General features: G+C 45.1%; 1 protein-coding gene across 3 annotated transcripts in view; it reads right to left on the bottom strand.

Moving 5' to 3' along the window:
• ST8SIA6 (ST8 alpha-N-acetyl-neuraminide alpha-2,8-sialyltransferase 6) overlaps positions 1-13,782 on the bottom strand; it is a 160,083-nt gene that overhangs the window by 52,778 nt on the left and 93,523 nt on the right. For all 3 annotated transcript variants that reach the window (XM_036228162.1, XM_016150633.2, XM_016150631.2), the window contains one exon: positions 3,713-3,802. In XM_036228162.1, the coding sequence (XP_036084055.1) occupies positions 3,713-3,802 (90 nt within the window). The remainder of the gene's footprint in view (positions 1-3,712; positions 3,803-13,782) is intronic.

Genomic DNA, 13,782 nt, shown 5'->3' with positions numbered 1-13,782 from the left:
GTTATCTATACGACTATCATTTTCCTAAAAATATAAGCAGAAAAGATTACAAAGGATCTTTGTGATACTGAAAAATAAGCAAACTAGTAGTACTAAGGTGGCTATGTAGCATTTTAAGTGCAGTATAATATGTTAACTGGGAGATAACCTGGTAAAAAGAGTTGGCCTGAAGAAATCCAGAAGAACATGCAGGGAGAAAGCATAAGGTAGGGAAAAAACCCTGAAGATTCAAAAGAAGAAAAAGAGTCAGAGAAGTCAAAAATTAGTTTCAAAAAGGAGTTGACGTTTACGGACTTCGAGATAATTTTTTAAGAGTTAGAAATTAGAGATGGTAGAAGAAATGCTTCGAAGACGTAAGAAGTATATTTATCCATGCATAAGTTTATTCGACAAATATTTACTGAGCAGCTACTATTCACTGAGCCTGTTTTTGGCACCAGGGATAAAACCCTGAGTAAGCTCTTGGGAGTTCATGGTTTTAAACAGAGAATAAAGACTTGTGATGGACAGTATCTTCTCCCACCCATTCTTAGAATGGCAACTGTTTAATTGTCCTTTCTTCAAAAATATAGTCAAGACCAGTGGAGAAAAAGAGCACTGGTCACCCACTACAATTTCGTCTTCCTAAATTCGATTTATAGAAACCTGAAAGGGACAAATTGGCTGAAGAAAGAGAAGTTTCTGTGACTGCAGCAGACCATGACAAAAATAGAGCAAAACAATTATTTCTAAGAAAATGAAATTACTTTTTATCACCACACACTGAATAGCTTTCCTGATTGTCCTCTGTAAGTCTGCAATGGCGCTAGTTGCAGAACACACAATTCCTGACAACAGACAAGACGGCTGAAAAAATCAGTCTCCCGTGTGCAAAAGAACATTTTCACAATGGTGGGCAATTCCTGCCTGCTCTCTCTGGACCTTTGCAGAGAACTGAATAGCAGCGCAGGCTAATTACATAAGCCGGCTGAAAATTGTGCACGTAATGGAAAGGCATCCCCCTAAAGAATAGCTGAGAAAAGGTCTCAGCCCCAAATACAAAACAACAGGGAAAAAAGTGAGAGCTCGAACACGTGGGCATGCGCTCGTGGGCCTTCTCATTAGCATACCGCAGTTAACCGTTCTGCTGATGCCCATAAAAGAGTTGTGAAATTCTCTGCCTTGAAAAAGAATGCCTTCCATCATGAAAGAATTCCACCCCTCCACCCCGCCCGCCCACCCCCGAGCTGACTGAAGTGCTTTGCTCCGATGCACAGCCACGATGATCCTTCTGTTGAGGACTTTTGTCACTTTGGGGAGCAAAACTAGTTCATGTCAGGAAGAGCGCGGAGGAGAGTCGAAAGCAACTTCTGCACACCGATTCACAAGTTGGGCAAGGAATACAGCTATCTTGTCACAGGGGACGGTGAAGCAAAGACCAATCTTCCCAAGTTCTACTTTTTGCGAGATGTAGCGCCATTTATCTGAGGCATGGAGGGGCATGCAAGAGGTTTGGAACTCGAGTCTCTTGAGACGAGTTTCAGAAAGAATTCAGCAAATGTACCAAATGATGGCTCCAACGCCATCAAAGCGTACATGTGGTGCCATCTATAATGCTTGAGCTGCCTCAGGTTTACCCACAAATTCAATGGATTTCTCGCTCAAGAAGAGAAGCATTTGCAGGTGTTCATTATAGCCAGTCTGTGGTGTGTGAAGGGCCTGGCAGGAATGATGGCCCTCCCAAACTGTGCCATTTACGAAAAGCTTAAAGAAGGGACTTGTCCCAAAGTCACCAAATGTAAGGACATCCAAGTACAATATCAGGGGACTAATGACAGCTTATCTCTAAGCTGAAGAGTCCACGGGAGGGGAGGGAAGGGGAGGGGAAAAACAGGGAGGGGAAAGGAAGAGTCATAACAAAAGTCAAGGCCTTCATTCAGGACGTAATGCTTTTCTGCAGTCAAGGACGCAATTATCCTGCAGCAATACCATGAGAAGTTTCTCTCCCTTCCTCCCTTTCTGATCAATATCTAGTGCTCTCCTCTGGGTCAAGTCCAAAGGAAACCAGATGACAAAGGAGCAAGCAGCCTATAGATGAAGTCCTCATAGTTTGGCATCCCAGAGCAAAGAAAGACAGACTAAACTATAGTGAAGAGACATGTGGATCAGGTGTGGCAAATGGAAGGTCCTCGGCACAGTAGATTTCTCTAGGGAGCCAAGGACTGTCGGTTGGAATTTAAAGAAATGAAAACAAAAATTATGTTAGGACTATCCTTTTGGAATAAACTGAGCAGACATACAGGACTGGACCATCACCCCAGATTAACTCAAATCAGAGATCTCACCCGGTATCAGGCTTTCCTAATAATTTCAAGGACCCAGTCGGTCAGGGGCTCGGACAAAGCAGTACCTGGGACATTAACTGTGGCCTCTCTGGTCCTATCTTCCTGCACTGGACATGCACCTGTGGCCCAGAAGAGTAGGAGAGGTCTTGAAGTGAGTGAGGTCCATGGGGTTCTTTCCACAGCAGGAGCATTTTTATACCCAAGAGTTGGATGGCTTGGGTGCCACTCTCCAGGGACACCTGTCCCACACAGCCATGGTTGCATTTACTGTTAGTAATACCTGAGCCAGGAAGAGCCTGCAAGGGGCTTTCAGTGGATAAGCTCTCTTCCTCCTGGCAAATGTCATCAGTCTATGACCCAGAGGTGCAGTTACAAAGAGATGAGACCAGGTTGCCAGCCTTGGCTCCCCCCACCCCAACACCCGCAGTATAACCTTCCACACCCCCAGGGAAGGAAATGAATGCATTTTAGGCAGGCTCTTTAACCCCTTCCTCTCCCAAACACTATATTTAAAATTAAAAGATGATGTGTGTGTGTGTGTGTGTGTGTGTGTGTGTGTGTGTGTGTGTGTGAGTGAGAGAGAGAGAGAGAATTTTCAGGAAGAGAAAGAAAAAATATAAAAATACAGAGGAGGGGAGGTCATTGGGCATCCCTTGCTTGACACGGGCATGAGAAAATCTGCTATATGCCTCTTACCCTGAACGATGTTCCAACTTTGTCAAGCAAGTCCATGGCAAAACGCAACTCAGATCAGTTCCCTTGAGGGAGGTTACAGGAGGAACCACAGACATGTCCTTGGCCAGCACAGACTCTCCTCCTTTCACATCCAAGCGAGGCAGAGCAGCTGCCATCAAACTCGGGCCGCCAGTGCCTCTTCTACGTCTGAAGCCTTGGGAGCTTTGAGATGCCCTTTTCCCCCATCTGGAGAAGATGGTGTCATGAACTCTCTAAAATCCAGGGTTATAAGCAGGCGTGGGGAAGTTGGGACTGAGCCACGGCTGGGACTAGGGGTAAATATATCACCCCTTCTGTGACTATGAGCAAGTCCACACAAGTGTGAGTTTTCCTATAATCAGGTCCAGAACGCTTGTAGGATTCTCAAAAAGACTGACGGCCTATAAAAGTTAAGCCAGCAGCACCACATAGAGTTTTTAGTGAACATGGACCAGGCACAGATGAGCATGTCCCCACGGCCAGCATCCCGCCCTGGTCTGCCCTGTTCTGTCCCTTGTCCATCCTCCTCACCCATGGGAGCGTCTCCCGGCCCAAGGTCAAGCCTGAGCACGAACACAGTCTCATATCCCAAGTGTTTTTGAAGATGCTGTGAAACATTTTGAATACAATACACTTATTTTAAAATGAAATCGAATGTAAAGAGCAGAACTCACCGTCTCGTTTTGTTAGATAATGTCTTGAAGCCATCTTGCAGATTTGTGCATCTCTCTGTCAGCTGAAGGGACTTCTCACTCGGATAGGTGCTGCTCCATGAAAGAGATTTAAAGAAATGATTGATTTAAAATGAGTTTATTGTTAAAAAAAAAAAATCAGATTTAATTGATAACGTGTGCCCAACTGAAGTCTGATTTTTCTTCCGTTATTGGATTTCTCGGTGGAAAAGGAAATTGATATTTTCACTTCTGACGGGTCTAAGTAAACAAAGAAACAAGGAAAAAACATACTATAAAGCCAAAGAGAAAAGAACTCTCTATAGAAGACTTTATATTTTCATAATTTGAGGTTAGTATGTACAACGAACAACTTATTTAATATTTTTAATCATTGTGTATGTAAGCAGGCTTTATTTTTTTCTAAATGTCGTCTCTGGTAGGAAGCATGCGGACACAGTTCTCTCCAAAAATAGCACAAGGTAAGTCTGGCCTTTGATTATTACCTAGCTGTGATAGAGCGTCTGTTGCCATTGTTTATGAACTTAGAAAATTAGAGTCGGAACAAAACCAAATCAGAAAGCAGGTGAAGGAAATGGGTTATGGCGTCAGGCTGCCCACTCGCTAACCACTCTAGGTTTCCCTTTCCACATCTCTAGTTTTTCCTTCGTAGTGTTATTGTCATGATTTATACGCGACATAGAAAATAATGTAAAAGCACGCGGTACCATCCCTAACATAATAAATGCTCAAAAAATATCAGCTATCACTGTCCTTGGACTTCAAAGCGACGCGTACAACTCTGATTTACTGTTATTGCATTTATTTAATCATGCTGAAGGCATTTGCCGAAGAGAACCTAATATGGGCTGGGTGTCGTCACAGGATGTCTTAGGATATGGAGCACCCTGGGGAAGAAACAGACATGGTCCCTTTCCCTAACGGAGCTTGCGGTCTGGTTAGGAAAAAAGATATTTATCAAATAAACAAACAAACAAAACTCATGGAAATGAATATGGAATTATGAACTGTGATTAGAGTCATTGAAAAAGCAGTGGGTGCCATGGAGGAGCGTAGCGGGAGACTCTTACATGCTGAGGGGGCCCCTGAGACAGCGTCATTTAGGTGGTGATCTCCAGGGTAATGCGCGTGAGCTAGATGAACTTAGGGGAGTGGGGGGAGGGAACGTTCCAGGCAGAAGGAAAAGGGTAGGCAAAGTCCTAGGATGGGGAGCAGCCCAGAATGTTTGAGGAACTGAAGGAAGGCACGCAGAGCCCAAGGCTAAAGGCTAAAAGGTGTTTGGAGTAGTGAGCAGGGGGCGGAGCACACAAGTCTGGTCAACCACGTTTGGAATTTATCCAAATAAGAAGGGAAGCAGCAGAAAGTCGGGGCAGGAGGGCGATGTGACCCGACGTACGTTTCAAGAAGTTCGCTATGCAGAGAAATGAAATGAGGAGAAGGAGGACTACAGACAAGACAGGAAAGCGAGGAGGTTTCTGCAGAGTTCCAGGAGAGAGAGAGGCTGGCACCTTGCTTTACTCACCAGGATAGAATGGCCTGTGATGTCATAGTAAAAAAAAAAAGCAACGCATAGTTGCTCTGCATAACAAAGCTTCGTTTCCTGCTCCTGACGTGCCCACTGCACGTCTGGGTGGCTTTACTGCACTCACTTTAGGGATCCAGACTGCTTTGTTCTTGGGGTCCCTTCACGGCAACAACCTGCTTCCACGACTGCTGTAGCAGAAGAACGTACTGGATGGCCTTACCTTGTATCCGAACGCTCTAGCCCGGCCAGAACCGGTCAGTCGCATGCCTGACCTGATCGCGAAGTGGCAATCGGAAAACGGCCACCATCCTGAGCGCCCAGAAAGAAGGGAGGTCGGGACGCAGAAGCGCACCGAAGACGGCACCACGCACACTATCAGCCGGAAGCGAAGCTGACAGATTCGAGATCTGTCCTGGAGATAAGACTGACAGGGCTTCAAAATAAATTGGATATGGGAGGCGAGGGAGCGGGAGGTGCACAGGTAAAGGTGTAAACAAGAAAGATTCATAATTAATCCTCCCATATTTCTCAGAAAAGCACTGTGCACGGAGTGCATGTGGGCTCATAAAATCCCTCTTTATCCTGATATAATTCCCCCTCCCCCACCGCCCTCCTTCTCCGGCCTCCTCCTGTCTCCACACCTCACCTTCTGTGCCTCCTGAATGGATTATCGTCCTTTCCACGGATTTGTTTATTTCTAATTGGCTGTGTATTTTATTCAGGAAAGCACCACTAATGAAGCGAATTACCCAGCCAGCAGTGCTTTGAATTATGATGGCTCTGCAATATTGAATGGTAAAACTGTGATAAGCAGGTACCCATAGGATTTGGTGTCATAAAACTTCCCTTAAATCGGAGAGTATCTCTGTTAATAAAAAGTCAAAACAGTTTTGCCCAACCGAAAAGCACGGAAGGTCCATGGAAAGCAAACTAGCGCGTCGGGAGTGAGGCGGAAATGAGAAAATAAAGTCATAGAAGAAACGGGTCTTAGGTGTCAGAAGGACCAGCCTTTGCATCTGGGCTCCACTCCCTGACCTTGGCCTTTGACCCTAAGGGATTAATTTCCCTTTTTAAATTTTAACTCCATGAAGTAGTTTTAGGGATGTTACAGACTGAATGTTTACGTTCCCTTAAATTCATTTACTAAAACCGTAACCCCCAAGGTGATGGTTTTAGGAGGTGGGGCCTTTGGGAGGTGATGAGCCCTCAAGAATGGGATGGGTGTCCTTATAAAATCAGCCTGAGAGAGTACTCGGTCCCCTTCTGCCTTGTGACATTACAGTGAAAAGGTGGCCATCTATGAGGAATGAGGACCTCACCAGACACCAGATCTGTAGGTGCCATGATCTTGGACTTCCCAGCCTCCAGAACTGGGAGAAATAAGCGTCTGTTGTTTACAAGCCGGCCGGTCTGTTACAGCACCCAAAGGGACTGCGACGTGGGGTTACATGGAAATTGTATAAAAACGCCTGGCATGCAGAAGTCGCTAAATAAAGGCTGTGCTATTCTTCTTATAAACACAACCTTGGAGTCTTTCCTCAAACCAGTCATCGTTGTAACCACGGGGGTGAGAAAACTCTCTCACCGCGGAAAGTCACTTCACAGTGCAAGGAACGGAAAGGGACGTCCCTCGAGTTCCCTTTGCTTTCTCTCCTGTCCTCTTCTCATTCAAAGCATCTTCGTAGTTTTCTTTCTTTTATGCCAATGTCACTAAAACCTTCCTAGAAAAACGTTAAAATATTCACACGCAGAAGCCATAATCTTCAAACATTTGTTTGTGTTAGACATCTGACCTAACATCACTGCCCTTTAGACAAACCTCCCGGTCCATGTTGTTTTCAACAATGTTGGTTATTCAGTGAGAAATACGAGTTGACACTATCACTGCCATGTTTTAAAATGCTTAGGGGCCTGACAGGGAAGAGACGCCAGGAGCTCCTGGAGAACCACAGGGGGGTCATCTGCTCTTAAAAGAGGAAAAGAAGAAACCTCCTCCGTTCTGAGTTGAGAGAAGACACGACCAGTGGACAGATCCGGTTCAAGAGGTGGGCACTCACTGCAGAGGAGGACATTAACTTGAACCCTCCTTCATTTCCGCTTCGGGAATACCTCTCAGACCCGCTGAAGAGGACAGAGAGAAATCGACTGAGATGAAAGTAGGAATTTCGAACGCCTGAAGTCAGAGGCGACCTGGCGGAAAGAAGAGATGGCTCCATGACCAAGTGTGGGCAGACTTGTAACCCCAGAAAAGATTACTGGGGATCAGCTTGAAAGGCCCAACCAAAAAGACTGGATGTCGGGGAGAACTTGAAATGGTACGGGAAGCTACAGAGGTGACGTACACCTGAGCCTGGAGCTCACATTCAGGTAGATGAAGTGCAGGATATGAATTGTGAGGGGATCCCCCCTCTCATTCCTTCCCTTCCCCCCAAAAAAACTAACACAAGTGGGTGGTCTGAACACTTGGGTCTTTACGGAGAAAAGACACAGGTTTAGGGAAGACTGTCAGATAAGCTATAGGAGCCACAATCCCTGGGGCCAGACTCTCGCAGGTTCAAATTGAGAATTCTGCATCTGTCAAGTCTGATACATTTTTTGAGAACTTCTTACCAGGATCAGCTTACAAAGAGAAAAGGTACAGTCCATACATGTGATCTGCCAAACCATACAGTTGAGAGCGATCCCAAGACGGGTCATGGGAGGGACAGCAGCCACTCTTTTAAAGAGCTACTGGGACTCGGTGGACCAAGCGAGCGCTTGGTGTCCCAGACCAGATCACCGGGATGACTGACTGCCCTGCCCACGCCTCTTTCACTGCCGTATTACAAGACGGCAACCGCTCGTCCCTGCGTGAGGCGGCTTGTCGGCTCATCTGTGGCGCTTGCTGCGTTGCGCCGATGCCCTAAGTTGCCAGTGCCCTTGACATTTTGTTATGCCGACCTGGCAAATCCACAATAACGGAGCAATAGAGTGCCTGGAAAAGTACATCCCTACAGCTAACCACCTCCCCCACCCCCACCAGGAGTGCTGGGCGCAAACTCACTCAGTAGGTGGTGGGCTGGCGGCCAATTCCTTCTGCCTCTTGTCCACTTCGACAGTTCTATTAAACGACGCCGGCTACCTGCCTCTCCCGCTTCCGTCTAGAGCTGCTTTACGCATTCACGGTTCTGCTTTCCTCGCCATGCTGTGCTTTCCTAACTTATCCGATCGTGTTTCCTAGATCGGGAAACGCGACGCTGCCCTATGTGACCTGATGCTTAGCTACAAACCATCCTCACCTTCCGTCTCAGAGGAAGAAGCGTCTCTGCGCTTACGAAAGGGTGAGCCACCTGCCTGCCGCCTGCCATCCCATCCGTCCCCATCTCCTCTAAGACCCAGGCCCGTCCCTTCGTTTTTCTCTTTACTGAATCTTTACCTTTTCCCTTCCAGTCTCCTCCTTTTCATGCTCAATTCTCTACCATTTCGAAGTCAAAAACAAACCAATCGACTCCCTCGGCTATTCTCCTCTGTCTAATGCCTTGCTCCTCCTTCGAATTGCAACCCCCTACTGTCCCTTACCTTGACCTACAAACGCACTAAACCATTCTTAGAAAGCATCTCCAAGAGCAGAGGATGTGTCAGTCGCTTCCTTGACCCCACCAGACGTATCTGAACCTCTGACCACTCACTCCACACCTGTTCCAATCATAGTCCTCTCTCTGTTCTTCCACCTCTGACTGCCGATTAAGGTCCTTCTACAGGACCTTTCTTGGATCGGTCCATAAGCATTGGCATCTCCCATGGTTCTTCTTTTTCTGTGTGTTACTTTAAAGCAATTATTCGCTGTTCCCTTACAGTATTCCCCAGGGCTTTTCCCAGGCCTCTTGTCTTCTCAGCCAGCCTGTTTTCTCTAAACATCTCAACCAACCTTTTTTCCTTCTGCTCCATCCTCACTGCTCCCAAGGTAAGTGGCCTCACGTGCACATTTGATCATGTCATTTCCCTGTTCTAAGACCTTCTCGATCTCTGGCAGCCTCAGGACACACTCCGCGCTCCTTAGCTGGACACACAGAGCCCCTGACCATGACTCATCTTTTACTGACAGTTTGCTAACCATTAAATGGTAAATTCCTCTTTCTCCATTTCTTGCAAGTCATGTTATGGATTCTGACTGCTTTCATTATTTAATTATAGAATTTGATTGTTTGGTTCTGGCAACCAAGCCTTCAGGCATATTTTCATCACTTCAGTATGTTAGAGGGAGGGAAAAAAAAATCTTTAATAAGATTAGGGGAAAAACATACACAAAAACAAGCACTTCTGCTATCATTATTATCTACAGGGCTGATCTGCTTTTTAGAAATTCTGCCTTTACAGTCTTGAGTTGAAAGTGATCGCTATACAAAAGCAACTGGCAAGACTTCACAGGATAGCAAGAAGCTTACAGACTACAATGGCTCCTGAGAAATAATAAAAATTAAGACACTGAAAATGGGAAAAAAAAGAAAAAAAAGCAAGGGATTCAATCCCTACAAAATAATGTCATCAGTAATTAGTGGGTATATCCACAAGGACCTCTTAAACACAGAGTATAAGTCACCTTCTGAGCATGACGTTTAATTAGTGCAATCATGCAATCAGGCCCCTAGACAAGCAAAACATCCCCCCAAAGAATCTGCCTGTAGGTGACTAAGGTGTTTCAAGAACATCCAAATTCTATTTACAGTGGCCAGAAAGGGGGCAGAACTAGATTGTGAATCTCAATGAAAAGCTTAAAACTAATCAATTTTACTCCCTCTGAAGAAAGCAGATGGGAATGCAGCCTAAAAATGGAAAGCCCAGAGAATCGGAATGCTTTCACATACTTCTCACGCTCCTTTCCCGTTCCTGGCAGGAGGAGCTGATGAGCCGGGAGCACAGGCCGGTCACCAGCAGAACACCCCTCCCCTTCGCCCCCCGAGAGAGGTGTAATAGGCTGGCCTGTCTCTAGCACAGAGCTGTAGCAGACACCTGCGCTCAGACTGCAAGCTCATCAAGCAAACGTCTAATTATAATTTGCTACCCCTCTCCGCCATGTAGTTTCCCTGAGGAAGGTGGGCATCCAGCCCACCGCCTAGTTTGATGACTCTCTTTAACTGACAAATGAATATTCTGGCTTTATAAATCACCTTCCTATCAGTGTGGTTCACCCAAGTCTACCCTTTGACAAACCAATCATACACAGGAACTGGCAAAGCCAAGTCTTGGTGCCGACAGACGTGAGGGGCAGACCCTGGCCTGCCTCCTTGTTCCGCCATTTCTGAGGTACCAGGGGAGCCCCTGCCGTGTGAGAATGGCGGCTGCGGGAGATAGGATGGCAAATAAAACCATGCCCTTGTTGACTGGGAACAAAGAGTCTGGTGAGGAGGACAGACAAACACACGCTTGCCATGCTGAGATCACAGAATAGATGCTGGCTATTTTCTGTAATCATATCAACTTCAAGAAACCATGAGTCTGTGTTTTGGTGGATGTCACTTAGTTCAAAATACAGAAACTGCTTTTAAAATGACTCTATAGAACTTCACCCTGCATAAGTGAAAATTGCAGCCAACTGAAGCACAAAAAGTTCTGCAAATAACCTCTTCTAACTTGGCTTTCCCTTAACTTTTACCTGCCTGTGGTTATCCTTGACAAAGAATAATTAGCTAGTTCTCTACTACTAAATTATTATCGTAATGTATTCCAGCCCCCTACCATTGTTGATAGTTTCCAAAAATGTAATATCATAAATCTCTTATAGATATAAAATGAACACACATTAAAGATTTTATTTCGTTCATAAGGAGGGAACCAGGAGAAAGCAAAGCACAGAGGTATTTATAGATCGGGAATATTGAGATGAATGTGCAAATGGAAGCAAAATTGGTGTAGGGTGGTGGAGGGTGGGGGCAGGGAAGTCAATTAGACCTCTGCCAGATAGGATATAGTTTGCATATTTATAGATAAGAATTATTGCGTGTTGCTTTGAGTTAACTACAACTTACAGAACTGTAACATAGCTCCCAAAGGATCAGAACCAGATAACTGAGAGGCATGTGATCTAAACAATGCAAATTTATCTACCGAAGCACAACATTTTTCCTAAACTTAACAGTATCACTGTCCCTCATGATAAGGTTGAAGGAAGGATCCATAGCAATGAACCTAACAGATTCTCACACTTTCTGAGTTTCAGTCCTCAAGGTGACTGCTTGCCCCAAGAGGAACAAGTGGGCCAGGCTTTGGTGCGAGTTCTTCCGGGGCAAACAGGAAGCACTGACCTTCAGAAGGATGAAGGGAAGGTTACCAAAAGGACAAGTCTGACGGGGAGATGCAGTAAAACTTTAAACCCAGGTGGGCAAGAGTAGGATCCTAAATAGAAAAATGGAGCCTCTAGCAGAGTAGAGATAAAATTTTAACAAGGAGCAGACTGGGAATAAATGGAAGGAAACAAGGGACAATCATTGGGGCATCCATGTCTCGTCTCACTGGTCCCTAAGTGTGACATCCTTGGGGGCTCTGAGGGAAGTTCAGAAGTGGAGGGTCAGGGCGGAATTCATCTCAGCATTTCCGAGTCTCTTCTTTAACCTGCTTCCAACCATACTTTCTTACTTCACACAGCTAAGATTCTTCGAGTTCTCTTTAAGGTGCTTTGAATTTGAAAACCTTGGCTACACTTAGTATATTTTTAAGACTCATCTCCACCTTCTTTGATGCAACAATTCTGATATAAAGCATAAAGGTGATAACTCCCTCTGTTGGATGGTCACTAGGTGCCAGGCACTGTTTTAAACACCTTATACAGGTGTCATCTGATTTACTCTTCGCAATGAATACACAAGGTAGGCGCTGTGTCCATTTTGTAGATGAGGAAAATAAGGCACTGTAGGATTAAAAAACAAACCGAAAGTCACTCTGTCTGTTAGAACTGGAGTGGAGCTTGACTCCAACACGACGGTCTGTGTTCTTACTCAGGATGCTATTTCACATTCCCTCACAGGGAAAAATTTGTCTGCCAAAGGTGGGCTATTCGCTGTCTATAACCCCTGTCCCATCTACGTTACCTGATTCTGAGTCTACAGGAGCTGACAAAGATTCTCTCCTTGGCCGAACTCTAGTCAGGCTCCTCTGTGCTCTTTGTGAGCTAGGCCCAATCCTTGGCCATGGACTTAATAGCCCACTTTTAGCAAGAAGCTTGCTAAGTTAGTTTAGCCCTAATTTCTCCTCCACCACCTGTGATCACCCTCAATATCGACCAAATTCCTCATCCCTCACCAATCCCCGGATGATATCCGATCACCCTGGCCTTCCTTCAATGAAAACCTTGTCAGACCAGATTAGCTGAAATCCCTTCTTAACTCTGATGCTTCCTCTTAGTAATTTTCAATTTGTTAAAAAGGAAGCAGCAGGCCCAAAATGGAGTCACTTGTGCTAAGCCCCACATCAGCAAACCAAGACTTAATGCCTAACCTAACTGTGGTTTCAGCCTCTAACCTTTAGCCCAGTCAATCTTGAATTACCTGGTCAGTACCATGAGGTAGTAGGCTTGTCAGACCCCTTCTTCCCCCATAGGAAAGTGACCTAAGCCTGAAATAATCTACTTTTTGCACTCTTTATTAGAAAACACCCTTGCCCTCCTCACTTTCTGCCTTTAAAAGCCTTTTCGTTTCCACGGCTCTTTGAAGCTCCTCTCTATCTGTGAGATAGGGTTCTGCCTTATTCATGAATCATCGAATCAAAACAATTAAGATCTTTAAAATTCACTTCGTTGAATCTTGTCTTTTTTTTTTTTTTTTTGACACCATCCACTGACGCCCACCTGCTCCTTAGCCATACACATGTCCGTATTTTCTTCTTGCGTTGAGCCCAGTCTGTCTACCCTACTGCACCATGGCAGTGGTCCCTGTGCCTATCAGGATAGAACTAAGTCAAGTCCACCCTACCATTCTAATAAGTGTCGTGAATAATTTTGTTTCTTCGACAGAGCTATTTTGCAATTCTATAAATTGCAGCTAGCTGACAGCAATGCAAAATAATGTCTATAGGCGCGCAAATGAATTACGGCCAGTGGAAAGACAACTCTTCCCCACAGAGGGAGAACTCGTTTGCCTCCATTTCACATTCATCTCAATATTCCTGATCTATAAATGTGTGTGTTCCTTTGAACTGGCTGTAACACCTTACCGGTTTCCTCACTGATGAGTTAAAAGTAAAATCTTCAAAAAGCATTCATTTTCATATCTGTATGAGAGACGTGACTTGACCTTTTTATTAAAATTAATACCCTGAATGAGAGTGCTGAGAACATTTCTGAATTGAATAAATGAATCACCCTGATCAAGAGGATAAACTTTGGTGGCAAACTGACCACAGTTCAGATCCCTACTCTGTTACATGCTAAATGTTTAGCTCCGAGAAAGTTAGTTAACCTCTCCATGATTTCAGCTACGTGCGCAAAATGGGGATAATACCTTTTGTTTAAAAGATTTGGTACAAAGTTGGTAATACATGAAAAGGCTCAGTACAA

This window comes from Rousettus aegyptiacus, unplaced genomic scaffold (genome assembly GCF_014176215.1).
Source record: "Rousettus aegyptiacus isolate mRouAeg1 unplaced genomic scaffold, mRouAeg1.p scaffold_m13_p_10, whole genome shotgun sequence".
Taxonomy (NCBI): Eukaryota; Metazoa; Chordata; class Mammalia; order Chiroptera; family Pteropodidae; genus Rousettus; species Rousettus aegyptiacus.
The sequence above is the reverse complement of the archived record's forward strand: the minus strand, read 5'-3'. Positions and strand labels throughout refer to the sequence as shown.